The sequence below is a fragment of the Myxocyprinus asiaticus genome, chromosome 6 (assembly GCF_019703515.2).
Source record: "Myxocyprinus asiaticus isolate MX2 ecotype Aquarium Trade chromosome 6, UBuf_Myxa_2, whole genome shotgun sequence".
NCBI lineage: Eukaryota > Metazoa > Chordata > Actinopteri > Cypriniformes > Catostomidae > Myxocyprinus > Myxocyprinus asiaticus.
The window spans coordinates 26,650,176-26,670,117 of NC_059349.1; the positions used below are offsets into that span (position 1 = coordinate 26,650,176).

Here is a 19,942-nt window from a genome sequence, read left to right on the forward strand (position 1 = left end):
CTATAAAAACATACTGTAAGTTTCAGAACTCAAAAATTCCTCAATTCAAAAAGAGCATTTGCTGAAACCGAGCTGCCAAAATGACTCGTTCTCTACTTCCTCCACATTGTGATGTCACACTTTCATAGAAATTGGCATCTGACCGCCTCCACAACAACACATCAATGCCTTCTTTACCTTTAATCACTTCTGTAGCCAGTGTTGGGGAGTAACGGAATACATGTAACTGGATTACGTATTTAAAATACAAAATATAAGTAACTGTATTCCACTACAGTTACAATTTAAATAATTGGTAATTAGAATACAGTTACATTCAAAAAGTATTTTGATTACTGAAGAGATTACTTTGCATTTTATTGTCATTTGTTTCATTTAATATTTAGTCCTTTCAGATGGAAAACATTTATACATTTAAATGATGCAATCCAAAGTGCATTTGAACAGCGGTGAAACACTTTCTTATGATGTGTTACATTCATACAAGCAGACAGAGAAGTAAGTTTGAAGTAAGTTTGGAGCAGAAGAAATAGAAATAAACCCTGTGTAAATTGTCAGCCTTACGCTAAGCTAAAATGCTATTTCTAGCCATTTTACATGCACGTTACCAGGCACGATCATATTTTTTTATCAAGAAAATTCACGTTGGATCATAATTTCTTTTTTTCTAGTAAGACCTTTGATATTAGGGCAAAAATCGTATTCTTGATAATAATTTTGTATTGTTTTCCTGTAAAAATATCTGATATCAATTTGATTTATCTTGTTTTAGAAACAACACTGCGTAAGATATTTAGGTTTTTCAGAGAATGTATTTTTAACGTGTATTTTGTCTTACTGTACTGGCAGAGTTTTTATAGTCAAAACAAGTGAAAAAATCTACCAGTGCTGAAGAAGTAATCTAACGGAATACGTTACAAATTACATTTTACAGCATGTATTCTGTAATCTGTAGTGGAATTCATTTCAAAAGTAACCCTCCCAACCCTGTTTGTAGCCCATCCAGTAGCAGTGAGCAGTGAGATGGCAAATAGAGAGAGCAGGTCAGTCAAGAGCAGATAGCCAGTCAGAACAGTGGGTGTTTACTATCAAGCCTTAAAGGAGAAGCAGCACCAAAATGAGTGTTTCTGACAGAGGGTCAGAATGAGGGTTGAAAATGTTCATGTTTTACAAATATATGACTGTTTTTCGTGCAAAAAAAAGAAAAAAAAAAAAAAAGAAAAAAGAAACTTGAACCTTAAGGAACATATTTGAATATTAAAAATGTCATGACCCCTTTAATCTAAAACACTAGTTCTTTTACAAAAGATTAAACACAGATGTAAGACATGGGCTCATTAGTCATCTAATAATATATAGTCTGTGTGGTACAGTATTTTGTGTTATTGAGTCACACACATTGTCAGGTTCTGAATTCTGGGTAGTGAAGGTGTGCTTTGTTCAGTTTGTGAAGAATGAGAAATATCTTGGTTTTTTTTAATCTTCCATTCTGATCAAGGACATGCAAGGGTTAAAACAGATTTAGTTGATAACGTAATATCACATGACCTTTCATTGTAATTCATGTAGCCTACCTGTTATCAAAATAGGGGCATATTAAATATTAGCAGCTGTATCCAGTCAGACGACTTTGTATTTCAAAGTTTTTTATGTTGCTTCACAAAGTGCAATGTCACTAGCCTACTGAACCTTTCTTTTCAGAATATCATAATTGAAATTAACACATTATTTTTGCATAACCAACAAGTACTTGAGTATTCGATAAAGCCAGTTAATTAAAATGTTCATTGGTTCCAGCAGAGGGAGCCATTACTCCCTCCCTAAAAGCAAGAAAAAAACATCTGCCAGTGAACTGACAGGAATCCAGATAAACCAGAAACAGAGTAAATGTGCCGTTCACATTTTATAATTAGTTACCAAAATCACTGTTCAGGTAAGAGTTACTTTAGTGTCTGCTAGTATAATTAAGATATTTGTCATGAACAACTAGCATATTGTTTATGGTTTATCATTTGCTCTTGTTAAAGTTTTGTTTAAGTGTAGCGAGAGACTATATATATCTCATTTTTCACGACTGTCCTTAAAATGTAAAAATACCAAGGGTTAAAACTAGTTAAAACTTAAAAAAAGGTTAAAACTTTCTTTTAAATATTTGTGTATTGTTTTTTGTACAAAACTCATCCAGCAGTCAAAAGATCATAAGTGACCTTTTCCCCTCTGATAATAAAAGCCCACGGGGCCCATTATAGAGGGCCATCGTGACACCAGCCATGCTCTCTGTTTGAGTTTATCTGACTTTTCTTTTTATAGTCAGAGCTTTCATGTGACTTCTCCCGGTAAACCTAGAGCATGTGAAAGGCATACACATTTTTGGAGGAAATCTGAACACCGTGATGGGCTCTATCTGCATTGCACTAGTGTGTAAGGAGCGTTCCCTTTTTATCATTTTAGGGAACTGGAACCGGAACTGAAGTCATTATAGAACAGTAAACATTGGACTGGCACACTAATAGTCCTATGCTTAATGTTGAGGCGGAGCTACTTAGTCAGCTATGTCATGGAGTCCTCTCATTGTAAATCACACTGCCATATTTAGTCTGTTGGAGGGAAGGCTTCCAAGTTATGTAAACAAAGAAAGTTCACAAGGAGAGATGTTCCAGTGCTATGATGGCTAGGTCCATTAATGCGCCTGTGATCTCTGAAGCAAGGCTGGGTTTCTCAGATCTAGTGAAGGGTAAGAGATGCAGACCCACGCTCTGTGGTTAGCAAGTTGAGAAAGCAGTGTGACTGATGACCAATGCCACAACCAGACTCTTGTTTTGTCAAAGGCAGGCAGTTGTGAAGAAAAACAGGAACTCTGCTGTCATGAGCGACATGATGGTCTTAGAGAGTTCTGAAGAGGAGAGACCTCAGAGGCCTTCTTATCTCAAGCTGATACCAAAGGGAATCTCTCCCACCGGCTCACCCAAAATGTCTCCTCGTGATTCTCCTCGGAGTTCTCCCCGCAATTCCCCTTTGCTTTTCCGGAGGCTGATGATGAACCGCAGCATTGCTTTGCAAAGGCGCTTTACTCTGGCTCACACTCCCAGGTAGGGTCTGAATCATTGATAGTTGCAGTATGAAAACTGGTAAATTGTCTTCATGTGGTTTAGTGCATGGATTAAGCCTTACATTGCCATGTTGTGATCATCCTGGGAGGTGTAATTTCCAAAACAGACACAACTTCACATGAGTCTTATGGCTCAGGCATCTATAACGAGATATCACAAGGCCAATTTTTTAGGTTGCTTAAGACATTTGCCCCCTATTCAGTATTTGTATTGATGGTAACACTTCAAGCTACAATATAATCATTACAATCAAGGAGAAGGTTTATCTGCTGTGCATAAAAAGATGTCTTTGTTTTAAAGGATCTCTTGACCTGAGGTAATTATTGTCAGCATGTCTCAACAATGATCAAATGAATGCTTTCAAATGCTTTTTTGCACGTAGTTATACTGGTAACGTCTTTTATACCCTGAAAAGTAGAACCTGTATGTTATGGGCTCTTTCCTTTTGACTTCTAGAAAGAACAAGCTTTGTTCTACATTTTAATCAGTTTCCTTTTACTAGATATAAATGCAAGTTTACTGTAGGTCTGCACAGGCTGCATTGCTAGTAGCAAAAATAGCAGTTATTTTCAAATTGTCTTATTAAAAATATTTGACTGTGTTATTGTCCTCGGACCTTTACAGACATGTTGTTGTAGCCAGCATTTGTGTAAAGTGATAGTTATAGACTGTCAAAGTGGTTTACAAGTTCTGCAATTTGTATCGTGGACTTTTTTGGGCTTTCCATTTTACAAAAAAACTAAAAAAACTAAAAAAAAATAAGAATTATATATATATATAATTCTTTTTTTTTTTTTTTTTTACTAACCTCTTAGTAGTACACAAACACAAATGGAATACAAAGAGTGTTTTTGGAAAATAATCTAGTCTTTGTTAATACTAAAGCATTTAGAGATAACTTTAGTGGTTACTGCCTGTCACTTCAGTCACTTGGCTAAATTATAAATGGAATCAAAAGCAAAACATTCACACATCAAATGTGGGTTTCACCATCAAGACATTCAAAATTAATTCTATTAGTAAACACAGAATGTTTCGTAATTTTACCAATCCAAAAAGCATCAGCCAGAATTAGTGAAGTGATGGAAACAGATCTTAAAGCTAATGTAACTTTTTCAGTGTTAAAATACTTTATTCTACCCCAGATTAATATGCAGAGACAACTAAAGTACAAGTAAGCCATTCATAGGTTAATTTTCTCGAAAACTGTAAACACTGTGTCTCTGGGGAGCTATAAAAAATTCCTTTGTTTTGAGCGACCCGCTTAGACCCGCCCCAACAACGTTACTTAACCAATGGCGTGATTTGGGGGTGGGGCTATCTGACTGTTTGAACAACTGCAGACAAGGGGCATATTCAGAAAGCTGTTTTGAAAACATTTTTTATTTTTGCAATTCCGTTTGGTGGTGCTAGTGTTGCAGAAATTACACACTTAATTAGCTTTAACATAAAATATGTTTTTGATGTCCATTGACATCTGAACACATGCAGATGTTGAGTTTGACTACAAAACTATGGCATTAAGAATTCATATTAATTAATGCCACACAGTCCTTAATTCTAAGTAGCAGATATTTCAGTGAAATGTGAATGTCCGCTTGATCACTACACTCAAAAAATGAAGTCTCTCATTATTCAAATAATGCATTATATTGTAATGAATGCGGCATTTGAAGTTTGACTAAAATATAAACTTCAAAAATCTGTATAAATGCTTAAAACTGCCCTTTTGAACGCCAGTGCCAAAATGTATCTACAGCACCTGTGCTTTGGACATGATACAAATTTTTTGTTTCTGTGTCTGTTAAACTTCCATTAAGATTTGAGGAAGTCAGAGTCTGACACAACACTGTAAACATCCCCAGCCATACACGCACATGCACAATATATATTGAGAAATAATCTGCAGACCTCAGAGGACATGTTAGACATGACTTGAAACTTTTATTGACCGATTACAATTAGAGAAGTATTTTGCCAAGAGGTGACCAATGAACTCCGAAGTTGTTTATCAGAGAATAAATCTGCAAGTGAACTGTTTTAGCTGAAATATTTAACACAGGTCAGAATGTTCATGTCAGCTAGTTTGTGTGATGTAAGTGGAAAGAGTCAACCTGGTCTGTTTCAGGGCTATCCATCTAATGGAAATTTAAGCAGGACTGTTCTCCTGGCTCTGTAAATAGTGGAAGTCCACATAGGTCAAATCTGACTTTTATAATGCTGAAAAAAAAATTCTTAAAGTATGTCAAGGATTTTGGAGAAGAAAGAAACAGGCTGTCTGAGAATTATGACAGGATGGTGTAGGAAAAGGAAAGATTAAACAAGCCATATCTCTGTCAGAATAATGTCCACAAAAGATGAAGCAATTCAAAGCAAGAGACTTTATTTAAACTACATTGTCAGAAACTTGAAAGTGTTTTAAACAAAATGTTACATGATAATAACAGCAGATCTATCTGGCCCAAGAAGTTAATCACTGATTGCTTAAATGTATATCTTCAAAGGCTTTTCTGGTTCTTAAAGAGATAGTTCACCCAAAAATGAAAATTCTCAAATCATTTACTCACCCTTGCATTGTAGGTCCTTATAATGCAAGTGAATGTTGATCAGGTCTTTGAAGCTCCAAAAATCACTCAAAGGCAGCATAAACATAATCCAAGAGCCTCCAGTGGTTAAATCAGTGTATTCAGAAGTGATCCAGTTGGGCTTGGTTGAGAAAAGACTAAACTATAACTCCTTTTTCACTGTACATCTTGACAGCAGTCTCTTTGGTGTTTATGATTTCAAGCTCGATTACACTTCCTATAGTGCCATCTAGTGCTCTGCGCATGTGTCAAGCACTAGGAAGTGTAATCAAGCTTGAAATCATGATTGTGCCTAGAAACTGCAATGGCAAGATGTATAGAGAAAAAGTAGTTATATTTTGGTCTGTTCTCACCCAAAATCAACTGGATCACTTCATAAGCCATTGGCTACATTTACATGTACACCTATACTCTGATTATTGCAGTAATCAGAGTATAAGGAATAATTAGATTAAGATGTTTACATGATTTGGGCCAACCACTTCAACCCTGTTTACATGCTACTTGCCATTACTCTGATTATTCGCTGAGAAATGATGTTTTAATGCTTTTTTATAAATGAATATTTATTACAAAAAACAACTGGTTGCTAATATGTCTCTTTAAATACAGCTTGGCATAAGGAAATATAGTCAGTCAGTTTGTGAGTCTTTTTGAAAGATTTATTAAAAGAACCACTTCATAAGAGTCATTTTCAACTACACTGGATGCGCTGTCTGTTTTGATTCAATAAAAATAATTGGTTCATAAGAGTCATTTGTTTGTCGGACTACACTGGTTGCTCTGTCTGTTTTGATTCATTAAAAAGAATCGGTTCGTAAGAGTCATCTGTGTGTGAATCGGAATACACGCGCTGGATGTTGTTGTGTTTCGCTCGCGAGCACAAACTCATTTCAAAGACATGTTTCCTTCCCATTATTTTGCGGCATATGGTCTTTTTATCTCCCCAACATTCAATTCAGACTGCAAACAGACATTCACAACTCAGGATAATATGTAGATGGGGGAGCACCACTGCTGGAAAACGGTGCATGGAGCTTTTACATGAAGCTGAGAAGTAAGTGCAGGCTTTTAATTTTTGCGATGTTTCTGAACCTGTGCTTAAGTGGAATATAATCTATCTTCAGCACTGGTGCAGGCGCATTTTGATCAGAGTGGGAAAAATGTGATTAAAGCGTTTACATGCCAGTATAAAGTGAATAAAATAGGAGTAATATCATAATCGCAATATTCTATTTACATGAGCAACAGTTTAATCGCAGTATTGCCATTAATCGCATTATGACGAGTCATATGGATTACTTTTATGCTGCCATTATCTTATTTTTGGAGCTTTAAAGTTTTGGTCACCATTCACTTGCATTGTATGGACCTACAGAGCTGAAATATTCTTCTAAAAATCTTTATTTGTGTTCTGCAGAAGAAAGAAAGTCATACACATCTTGGATGTCATGAGGATAAGTAAATGATGAGTGAATTTTCAATTTTGGGTGATCTATCCCTTTAATTAAGCAAGCCCACCAGAGATTTATCCCTCAATACTGAGTGAGCTGATTCTGTAATACACTGCACTTAAAAAGTCAACACACTGCCTCTGAGTTAAAGGGACTGTTTTCACTTGTTATCATTTACGTACCCCCATGTTGTTCTTAAACCCTATGAATTTTTATCTTCTGTGGAACACAAAATAATATGTTTGGCAGAATGTTAGCCTTTTTTTCTACGCATTTTTTAAAAAGTAAATGGTGACTGGGGCTAATATTCTGCCTTTTGTGTTCCACAGAAGACAGAAAGTCATACAGGTCTAGAATAACATGAAGGTGAGTTAAGTGAAGTAACACAATCTTATTTGTAGGTTTTATAGAGAAGAAATAAAACTTCCCCTGATTCGTTGGCAAATTATTTATTCACTAACATTTTTTGGCAAACATGCATAGTGGAAAGAAGAAATTCAAAAGTTGTCTCAAAATAGTTCTCCCTTTGCTTGTTAGATGCAAGACATACAATATTTTTATCCAGAACTTATATGCAGGGCTCATAGTGCTCTTGCCATTTTTCTTGAGCTTTTTACTGTCATGTACTGATCTGCCTCTGAAGACCACTTGGCCAATATCAACAACCTTAGTTCAAGCACCTGAAGCAGCCCTCATCCTCTTTCACCCGTGTCTGACCCATAAACAAAACACATTGAAACGCTCTCTGTCTCCTCCTGTCACATAAATCGCTTGCACTTATTATTACAAACATGCATTGACTGTAGTTTTTTTTAAGAAGGTTAACAAATTAACCTTTTTTTCAACATCAAGATTTAGGTTAAAATATATCTATTTATATAAGGGAAAGTGTATGTTTTAGATGCTGTGACTGGTCACCATTTGACCATTTCAGTGGCCCTGGAGTGTGACAACTGAATTTGTAAAAGTATATTCCATAAATGTTCCATTTAGTTTTTCAATTAATTTGAGGTCATGAAAACTTCATGCACGATAAGTACAAAACAATCAGAAAAATGCAATTGAAAACAGTTTTAGATGCGGTTTAGAATGTCACGGCACAGGACACCACTGTCACATTTTTAAAGGTAATAGGCTATTCTGACACATTATTAACAACTCTTACAAACCACAAACCCATGACAGGATGTTTAGCACCCAAGGCTCATCGATACGCAAGGGCAACCAAGGCTATCCCATCTGGTCTGAACCGACAGAAGGTTTACTGTGGCACAAGTCACAGAAAATTTGAATGATAGTTATGGGATGAATGTGTCACAACACACATTGCATCACACCCTGCTGCTTTTGGGGCTGCGTAGCTGCAGACCGGTCAGAGTATCCATGATGAACCCTGTCCACCGTCGAAAGCGCCTACAATGGGCATACGAGCATCGGAACTGGACCTTGGAACAGTGGAAGAAGGTCTCCTGGTCCGATGAGTCCTGTTTTCTTTTACATCACGTGGACGGCCGTGTACGTGTGTGCCATTTACCTGGGGAAGTGATGGCACCAGGATGCACTGTGGGAAGACGACAAGCTGGTGGAGGGAGTGTGATGCTCTGGGCAATGTTCTGCTGGGAAACCCTGGGTCCGACTATTCATGTGGACGTCAATTTGACACGTGCCACCTACCTAAACATCGTTGCAGACCAGGTACACCCCATTCATGGAAATGGTATTCCCTGATTGGAAGTGGCCTCTTTCAGCAGGATAATGCGCCCTGCCACACTGCACACATTGTTCAGGAATGGTTTGAAGAACATAATGAAGAGTTCAAGGTGTTGCCCTGGCCTCCAAATTCCCCAGATCTCAATCTGATTGAGCATCTGTGGGATGTGCTGGACCAACAAGTCAGATCCATGGTGGCTCCACCTCGCAACTTACAGGATTTGAAGGATCTGCTGCTAATGTCTTGATGTTTGCGCTGTTTTGGCGTAGCGCAGAACAACAACAGCATATTAGGCAGGGGGTCATTATGTTTTGACTCATCAGTGTACATTTTAAATGAACTGAATAACATTTTATGTTTTCAGAAAAAAATATACTTTTTTGCTGTCTAGCCAAATTATAAAAGCCTTTTTCTTTGAGGACAGTACAAGTAGATGTCATGTCAACTGCCCAGTATAGAATGAAGTATAGTAAGTTCTACTCTGTACTATACTAAACAAGGAAAACTTTATTTTGTGTCCACCAGAGGGTAGAACTGAGTGGCTTTACCTTACCTTCCCCTCAGTTGACATCATGGTTATTTGGTATTTGTGAATCATATGGTTTTATAAGCCTAGACAAAAAAAAAAAAAAAAAAAAATCTGTTATCTTATTTTATTAATACAGTCCATCCAAGTCTCTAAATATCAGTTTTTTGTTTTTGTTTGTTTTGTGTTTTAAACATCAACATACTTCTACAATTGATAATGGAAACTTGATTGCTGTTGTCGTATTTTTTAAATAAACAAAAATAATGGCAAAAATACTTCAATTGAAATCAAGGAAAAATTATCTGAAATACAAAAAGTTGAGTTTAGGATGCTTAGCCACCGTGTTCATGCTACCTCTATATTCCTCCCTCTATCTGTTGGATTCAGCAACACACAGTGTCATTATTTAGCTGCAGGCATGGCTAAGTTAGTGTCGCATTTGGAAACAGGCCAGTGAAATATAGGCCGCAGGTTATTATTCTCAAAACACTTGAAAGAGGTAAAGGAACAAGTCCAAGGACAGATTTCAGGCCCCATCACAGGGCACCCCACCTATTGCAAATTGACCTCTGAAAAATACTTTATACACATGTAACAGTGCAGCAGAGTATCTCTCTGTCTCCATCCACTCTCCATTTCTCTCCCCCCCCCCCCCCCCCCAACTCTATCAAAGGCTGGTTGTTTCAGGACAGAGTTTAGTTTTAGGGCTTTGGATTCAGAGAATGGCACCAGAAGGCTGGATGGGACAGCACACTCTGTGGAGCATCTGATGGGATTATTATGAGCCTCTCTTCTCTGTTTTGGAGCTTTTTTTCACCAGGTTTTCAGACTTTCATTCAAAGACATGATCAACTAATTTAATATCAGTGAAAAAAAATCAGAAATATAGGAACATCTTTTTTAAAATTGGGGCCCGGTTGTTGTTTTCTTTTAAGCTCTGAAGGTGTTCAGAAGTGATATTAAAAGATGATATTAAAAGGATCTTCTTTATTATCCTAGAACTTTGTGGGATGCAACCAGGCAAAATAAGGATTTCCTACAGACTTGCCCCTATACTCTAGTGACTATGATGGTATAGTTTAGAAGTTGTCTTTGCAAGTTTAGATGTTGTCTTTGCAGCGCTTCAACCTTAAGTGAAACAGCTGTTCAGTCAAACTTAACTGGACTGAACTGGCATCTGCTTTACATTTAAAGAAACAAGAGAAACTTGGTTTCATTTTGTTGGAATTTTTTTCAATAAAGTGGCTTCAAGATTATCACACCAGTATGTTTCTCAGCAGATGGAGACACTTGACACAGAGTGGACATGAGATAAAGACCTTGGCATAATGTTGATCTGGGACAAAAGCAAGAAATCTGCTGAGGTGTTGCATTTAGTTTTGTTGCATCCTTACTGTCTGAAGCTGGAAACACTTCTCGTGTTTTAACTCTAATATTCGAAAGTAGATGTAATCCTCTCTCGCAATGAACAAAGATATTCGCTTTCCCAGGAAGATGATGCAGGTCAACTGCTCAACACGGCGGCACTCATGTATTGGGTATGTATTTCTGCTTTTTGACAGTGATAACTAAATGTTTATTAAACTACAACACTAAACGCATGCATCAATAATATTTTCATAACAAATAATTTATCTTAAAATGATGCGTGTTAAACATTCCTGTAACACATATAACTTAAGCATGAATAGCTGTAAAAAGTCAAATAATTTATACAAACAAATTAAAATATTGTTAATTTACTGGTGAACACCATTGTTTCCTGTTAAATGCATGGTGGTCTAATGCTATAGCTGGGTGTTTTAAAGACCCATTGTTAAATAACTGATAAACGATTAAGTGGAAAAGTGCGAATATTGGTAAATATTTTGGTCAAACTGGTTATCGGTCAATCTCTATTTGTGGAACAGTAAGCTTTCTGAACAAATAAATAATTTTTAATCCAAATCTTTGTACAATTACACCATGTTCGTTATTGTCCCTGGTTGCAAATTAAATTTTTGTTGTAAATATGAGTTGATGAACACTGGGACATTTTGAAATAACAAGAGAACAAGATTTATTTCCCATTTGAATGGACTGTTTCCCAATGCTTAGCACTGACAATTTTTTTTTTCCCTGTCTGTGGGAAAGACTTGCCCTCTTGAAGCAAACCAGTGCTCCCATTTCCATTTGATTTCTGAAATTACTAACATTAGCCAGGACACCATCATGAGTGCACATTCTAGATCAGTGAAGAGAGCTGCTATGAAATTGCTTAGATTTCCCTCTTCTCTGTATCTGAGAGTTCTGAACTTGCTATTATAAATAGTATCACAGAGTGTTAAATTTGGCAGAGAGCACAGCTAACTATTATTTTCTGTGTTGCGTAGCTGCTCTATCTGAGGTCTGAAAAGCCTCAGGCCGCTAGAGATAGAGAATCGATGTCTCAGCCAGTGTCTGTTGATGTTCGCCTGTGGGATTGTTGAGGATCAGCCAGGCAGAGTCACGATGGTCAGACACATCGCAACCTTACGCACATAGAGCCACTCGGCAACCTCTGTACAGTCCTACAGATTTTGATTATCTAATGTGAATTACCATATGTGTGAATTACACTTGTGTTCCCTGATAGCTAAATCGCCTTTGCTTAGAGTTCATGTTGTTCAAAATGGTAAAAAAGGTTTGTTCTATAGTCCTTTAATTTGATTAGACTAGCAGTGTTCCAGGAGTGCTGATATTTCTAATAACAGCACTGGGACACTTCACTGTGTCACAAATGGCATTCCATATCCTTCTTCAGCTTCTTTTGGAACTGTTTTCGTTGGCGGAGCAAAAATAACAATAGGGCATGTAACAGGGTACAGCTGTGCTGATATTCAGTAAAACAGCACTCTTATGATATTTAGAGGTCATCCAAAAGAGGATTTTGCAGATACCGATAACTAGGGTGGTGAGAAAGGCCGCTAACTGATTAATTGGCTAATAGTTTTTAAAATCGATTTAAAGAATGTAAAAAAAATTAAAAATGAATAACATCCCAGATGCAGTTTATTGTTCAACCAAAATACCAATAATAACCAGAAAAAATGCAGATTTGGTGCATAATGCAGGACATTTAGCTATAAACGAGCCCGAAACACACAAGGGACTCTTAGGGTGCTTTCACACTAGCACTTGTTGTTTCGCACCAGGGTTTGGATGTCGTCAAATGCTGTTTTCCGAACTAGGGTGCGAACCCACGAACCGCACCCGAGTCCACTTGAAAAGGTGGGATACGGTTCATGTGAACTCTGGTATGGTTCGCTGCTGATATGAATGCAATTGTACCAAATCACGGAAGTGAAGCACTTGTGATGACGTATAATTTGTGTGTTTGCAGGCTCCGGATTGCAATTATTATGGTATAGTGCATTTTTCATAACTGCTTGTCTCCAAATAAATTGCATATAGAGAGCAGCTCACATTCTTCACATCTCTTCCAACTGATCTGCGGGATCGCGGCAGACAAACGCTAACATATATCACATCATTGCACATTCAATGCATCCGTGGCAGACATATGCAAGTGCCATTCTGTGCATGTAAAGTTATGGTGGTAAATCCAAAAATAAACTTTTAATAACACAGTGAAGCCGATGTCTTAAGTTGTTACCAAGTTACAGTGGTTAACAGCTGATGCTTGTACTCGCTTTGATGGTGCAATCAGACCATGGTTCGGACCCAAATAATATAATGTGAACAGAGACCAGTGGGGGCAGCGGGAGTGGGGAGGAAAGGAACTCTGGTTCGGTCTAAGCAATCGAACCAAGAGTGAAAGCACCCTTATTTTGAATTGATGGAGGCTTGGCACCGTTACAATGCTCTGTATGAAGTATTAACCAAATTAAGTGTTTTATAGCCTATATATTCACCAGATGAAGGGTTTTATATATATATATATATATATATATATATATATATATATATATATATATATATATATATATACAGTACTGTGCAAAAGTCTTAGGCACTTAAGATGTTTCACAACAGCGTTTTTCTTAAGATGGATATTTATATCTTCAGCTTTAGTGTGTCATTAGGAAATATAAATGTTAGATTCCCAAACATTCATTTTGCAAATAGAAAAGATTAGAATAGAAGAACAGGGAGCCCTGCAACAGATGGCATGGCCCCCACATTGCCCCCCCCCCCCCACTGAACATTGGATCAATCTGAGATTACATAAAGAGACAGAATCAACTGAGATAGACGAACTGTGGCAGATTCTTCAAGACCTTGGAACATCCTATCTGCCAACAACCAAGAAAAGGTGTCCAGGTGTTCCTAGGAAGATTGGTGTTGTTTTGAAGGCAAAGGTGGTCACACCGAATAATGATTTAGCTTTTTTTTTTAAGCTTACTGGACTTTGTATGATGTTAATTGATAAATGAAAATTATTTATGGCATTATTTTTGATCACTATGCAACTTTTTTCAACTTTTTTGCCTAAAACTTTTGCACAGTACTGTATATGTGTGTGTGTGTGTGTGTGTGTGTGTATATATATATATATATATATATATATATACACAGTATATTTCACCATATGAAGCTTAATGAGAAATAAGGTTTATTATTTTTCACAAGATATAAAGTCGGAGATATGATGTATCTGCTGATGGGGCACATTTATCAATAGTTGCATTTTTCTTTGCATGCCCTACCTTCAACTTAGAACACTTATATAATCAAAATATGAATTAAAGTGAAAGTGGATAGAAATATGGATTAAGATTTACAGCAAATCCCCATGAGGTGTCAGTGAAGTTTTTATTTCACCTCTTCATGCACAATAAGGACTCGTGGGTTTAATCAAGAGCCTTAAAATAACTTGTAAAAGTGAAGAATTTAGGACAGATATATTTGACTATTGTAATATTATAATCTACAAAGGAATTGAATAAAAATAAAAACTATGGGCAACTATCAGCATAGATTTTTGCAGATAACTGATAGTTCCAAAAAGCAACTATCGGCACTGATTAAACTGTAAAAACAAAATATTGGTCTACCTCTAATTGTATTGGTTAATAATAGGACAACTTGCCCTTCAATTTTCTCCCATGCAGTTGTTATTTTTTTAACAACTATCTTTAGCAGAGATGTTGTAATCTGTTACTTATTTATAATAGTTTCCCTCAGTGGAATTTAATTTGATCATTTTAATGTAATGTTAATCCCACATGTTGTATTATGACTGAAATTATTTTGGTTCATTTGTCAGTAATAAGCCAGGATTGATGATGACAATCGAGACACCCTTGGGCACAGCCATTGTGTGCAATGATTTTATTGCCAAATCATTGCTGTATTTATCTCTTAAATAGTAGATTCATTTGAGCCTCTGCACTGTGACTCTTCAATCTATGGCTCTCTAAAGGACCTGTCACAACTCCGCACAGCATTTCACAGTGTTACACTGTTCACAAGAGAAGCTTTTCACTCTCACAGACAAAACTCTTACTCTCCATGTGACTCAGACAAAGCTGTGACTTGTTGTCAAGATGTGTTTCTCCACAATAGCTATCTAGAGCAGAGCAAGCAGTGTTTTAGGGTACCAGCATAAAACTTACTCATTTTTTTCTTTGCCTTTGTCTGTACCACCTGTATGCAATTTTAGAAAGGTGCTTAACCCTGAGTTAGAGCTATGCTTTTTCTAGATCAGTGGTCCTCAACTGCTTGGTCACCAGCGCCGCATTAAGTATACTGCTGGGACTCAGGGCTTGAATGTTTTTGCTGTCCAACCAAATATTAAAATGCAACTGACTGTATAATTGTTCATAGTTTGGATAGCAAATTAAATAGGCTTATCTTCTATAAAATGGAATTAGAAAACACTTCCGCTTCTGGTTTTATGGTGCAAATCTGTCTGTCACCTGTTACTTGGCAGAAGCTAGCCAAATTAGGCAGGTGCCATCATGGATAGGTTGCGTGACATGCCCTCATCCTTAAAACTATGAACAAAACAATGCAAGGTAAAAAAAGAACGAAAAGAAAAATATGACTCAAGCTACATTAAGTATGGTTCACTTGCAGTGGGGATAAATATGTTTTCTGCCGACTAAAATGTGTTTTGTGCATTAAGTTATTGTCTGCTCAGAACATAAAACCATTCAAATGTAATAAGTAACATTTAGAAACCTATGTTGTGTGAATCATTTTGCATATTGTTGAACCTCTGCAGTTCATGATAAAGTTTATAAGTTTTAATGTTTGATCTTGTGGTCATTTTTGTTTATTTTTGTATGACAACATACATTTGTGTAACAATTTTGGTACTGTATTGGATCACCACTTAAAGGCATAGTTCACCCAAAAATGAAAATTCTCTTCATTCACCCTCATGCCATCCCAGATGTGTATGACTTTTTGTTCTGCTGAACACAAAGATTTTTAGAAGAATATTTCAGCTCTGTAGGTCCATACAATGCAGTAAATGATGTAAATGATGGCCAGAACTTTGGAGGTCCAAAAAGCACATAAAGGCAGCATAAATCCATATGAATCCAGTGGTTAAATCTATATCTTCAGAAGTGACATGATAAGTGTGGGTGAGAAACAGATAAAAATTTAAGTCCTTTTTTTACTATAAATCTCCACTTTCACATTCTTCTTTTGTTTTTGGTGATTCACATTCTTTGTGCATATCACCACCTACTTAGCAGGAAGATAATTTATAGTAAAAAAGGACTTAAATATTGATCTGTTTCTCACCCACACCAATCATATCACTTCTGAAGACTTGGATTTATCCACTGGAGTCGTGTGAATTAATTTTATGCTGCCTTTATGTGGTTTTTGAACCTTCGAAGTTCTTGCCAACATTCTGTTGCATTGTATGGACCTACAGAGCTGAAATATCTTTCTAAAAATCTTTGTTTGCTGTCCTTTTTTGCATATCGCTGGCCCCTTCCGCATATCGCGGTGCCGTTTTGTGGCACGTTCTGCATAACGCAGTGGCCCATGCAGCCCCATTTCAAGGCCGGCCCATCGGGAAAAGTCCCGGTTCTCCCAATGGCCAGTCCACACCTGATTGTTGGTGCTAGACGGGATGGTTTAAGTATTTCTGTAACTACTGATCTCCTGGTATTTTCACGCACAACAGTCTTTAGAATTTACTCCGAATGGTGGCAAAAACTAAAAACATCCAGTGACAGAGGTCAACAGAGAATGGCCAGACTGTTTCGAACTGACAAAGTCTACGGTAACTCAGATAACCGCTCTGTACAATTGTGGTGAGAAGAATAGCATCTCAGTATGCTATTCTGAGATTCGGATTGGTGCTGGTTTGGCAGCACGAGCGGGACCTACACAATATTAGGCAGGTGGTTTTAATGTTGTGGCTGATCGGTGTATGTCGTAAGAGAAAGTCAAATGAGGTGAACCAATCACAGGACAACAGTGTCAGTATCCAGTGTACCCAAAAATAAAAGCTCCGAGGCCAGAATAGTCAATAGGTGCTGATGCTGTGACTGGAGTCGCTGTGTGCATCAGTGTTCTGCTCCATATTTTCAGCATGGCTGCTTCCCCCAATGACTCCCACCGCTCATTGATCTCTCAGACTCTCTTACTGATGACGGGAACCCTGCCAACCCATCTGTCCTCTCTCCATTATTATCCAACAGAGTAATAGAAGTCGTCAAAGGCATTTCCCTTTGTGGAGATTTGTAAGTGCTCTTAGACTATATGCTGGCGACACCTGCTGGCTAAATAATATTACTGCGAAATTCACATAGTTAATAAACCAGAGCACATTTCTGGCCTGTATCTTTAATGGTGGACAATCCTACATCATATTATGTTATTTGAAGTACTGTTTTGATCATATGTTAGGTGGACCACAAATTTGGCTAGAATTATCGGAAATATACAGTTTAGACTGTGGGGACTTCAAGGTGGTTGATGTACAGGTCTCACTAGTAGGGGGTGCAATTTGCATACTGTGAATACATCAGATTGTGGATGAACCACTCTACTGGTTCCTTCATACAAAACCACTACATATTAAACATGCAGTCTAGATTGGCTATAAACTCTTTTTTAATTAAAATTATAAACCGAGCTGTTAGACCCGCTTCACATAATACCTCTTGTCCTATGGTCCCACTGACAGCATTGTTAAACTAGCTGAAGGGCTCAGCTCATTATTGATTTTTTTTTTTAATGGTACATATTTCCAGGAAACCAAATCTGAAAATGAAGCTACATGTTTCATGTTAATAGCTTTGCACATGATACATGTTCCTGCTTTTATCCATGTTATGCTTTTTAAAAGCAACATTTGATTTCCCTAATAATAGAAAAGGTATACAAATTAAAAAGATGTCTAAAAGAATGATCACATCTTGTAGTCAAATACATTATATGCACATGTAGTTCAGCATTTAAGAACTCAGCAAGTGAGTGCTCTTCTAGAGACTGAAGCTCAGTATCACGCACTGTTAGTTAATACATTGAATAAATAAATAGTCTTTAATTATTTTAATTATTTATTATTTTTATGATTTATTTTATTTACACAGTCTCGCTCACTGTTAGTTAATACATTTAATAAATAATAGTAATTAATTATTTTAATTATTTATTATTCTTATGATTTATTTGATTTGCTCAGTCACACTCACTGTTAGTTAATACATTTAATAAATAATAGTAATTAATTATTTTAATTATTTATTATTCTTTTGATTTATTGTATTTACTTAGTCATGCTCACTGTTAGTTGATACATTAAATAAATAATTAGTAATTGTTTTAATTATTATTCTTATTATTTATTTTATTTACTTCCATATGAAGGCCTATCTGTTACTAATCAGGCATGTCTTTATTTCATGTTTAATTATCATGCGTTTATAATATTGTTTCTTTCTGTTCATAGTTGGGCTGTGAGGAAAGAGGAAGGCTGAGAATCTATACCTGTATATCTACTCCAAATATCTAGTATAGCTGCTGTAGTACCAGTATTTCAGAGACGTTTACTAGGCATAAACATTGAAATCTACTTGATATCTTGAGCTGATAGGTTTCCAGGACACAAACGTGAACACTTTGAATACACTGTAACCCTTGGTAATAATAATAATAATAATAATAATAACAATAATAAAACAAGCACAAGGTGGACAGCAGAGAAATTTTCACTATGTTTCAGAGCCAGGAATAATCCTTTAGACATTTCATCTTCACCTCAGAACTCTCATTCCTCATATGATAATCTGTTAGACGGCTTACATTTTTATGCTGGGTTTCAATCCATCACAGTAACTGGCTATGCATTGCACTGTGGAAAACAGTTTTATTAGTTCCTAGAAACTACATACTGTATGTTGTCATTCTGGCATTAACAACACAGCACCAGTTCATCAGTGTCCTAACTTAATTTCCTTTGTCAGATTTATTAAAATGGGTAGATTTGAGTTGGATTTTGTCCTTGGATATCATATTTTAAAAGCAGATTCCAAACAGCCAAAAACCTTATGAAAGTCTTTAAAGCATTACTTAATCTTAAATCAACACAAATCAACCCAGATCAACAGTTCTGTGGATGATCTATGGATCTCTGTTATTTTTCATTTTTTTGTAGTGCTAAAAAAGGGCATGCTCCAGTTCTTATATATTTGTAACACAATTTGCCCAGTTTATATCTATAGACTCCAAACTGTATAACACAATATTAAAATCTTTCCAACTTTTTGCTTAAGAATTTGATCAACTAATTGCCTATCATTGTTTCTTGGATCAGGATGGTGACGTTTTAAAGTATTATGTTTGAGACATGTAGATAGTCTAAACATTGTAATCCAACAGGACGTTTGTTTTAGCCAAAGATCTTTATTAACCCTCATGCTGTCCAGATCATTAACTTTATCCTGGCAGTCTCTGCTAAGACAAGTGATATGAGCTTTTAGAATGGAAATACTTTGTAGTGCATTCATACATGTCTTATAGGACATTTTCATTTGATCACCTATTATATGTTTTTAAAAGCATTTCGGGCAAGGAAGAAAGAGAGAAACACTTTTGACTCAATTGAAGATTGCAGTAAGTAGGTTAGGCCCAATCAGTCAATAGATTGTGTTCATGTCTCTCTGTTACCAAAGGCCAGTAGTATGGTAAACAACCTTATTTGATTCTGAGGTGTCTGGGCATTTTACGTGGCTGGTCTCAAGTAGTTAATTAGTCTATTGAGATCACACACTAAACTTGTAATCCATCAAGAGCGAATATGAAGATTAAGGACTTAGATGTTAGCTCAGGAAGTTCTGTACTTGTCTGTTTTATTTCTTGGCTGTGAAACGAGGTGTAAATGTTTTTTATTGTTATCTTGGTTTAGATCCTCTCTTGAGGGGAAGTTTCTTTTTCATCACTTTCTTTAAAATTACTCTTGACCCAAAGGTTTTGGTCCACATTTGTGTGTGAAAGCAAGTGGGTTTTTTGAAGTCATCCTAATATTCAGAACAGATTTACAGCTGTGGATGATCTATAGCTCTCCAGACTGTTGTCATTATCTTGATGCTAAGCAGATC

General features: G+C 36.5%; 1 protein-coding gene across 4 annotated transcripts in view; it reads left to right on the forward strand.

Moving 5' to 3' along the window:
- The first annotated feature begins 2,559 nt into the window (after nucleotides 1-2,559).
- LOC127442585 (cAMP-specific 3',5'-cyclic phosphodiesterase 4D-like) overlaps nucleotides 2,560-19,942 on the forward strand; it is a 69,869-nt gene continuing 52,486 nt past the window's right edge. Inside the window, exons 1-2 of one of the 4 annotated variants that reach the window (XM_051700729.1) lie at nucleotides 2,562-2,734; nucleotides 2,829-3,089. In XM_051700729.1, coding sequence (XP_051556689.1) covers nucleotides 2,866-3,089 — 224 coding nt within the window. In that variant the 5' untranslated portion in view covers nucleotides 2,562-2,734; nucleotides 2,829-2,865. Of the gene's footprint in view, nucleotides 3,090-19,942 lie in introns of all 4 variants that reach the window. The other 3 variants (XM_051700728.1, XM_051700727.1, XM_051700730.1) reach the window with 3 other exon arrangements.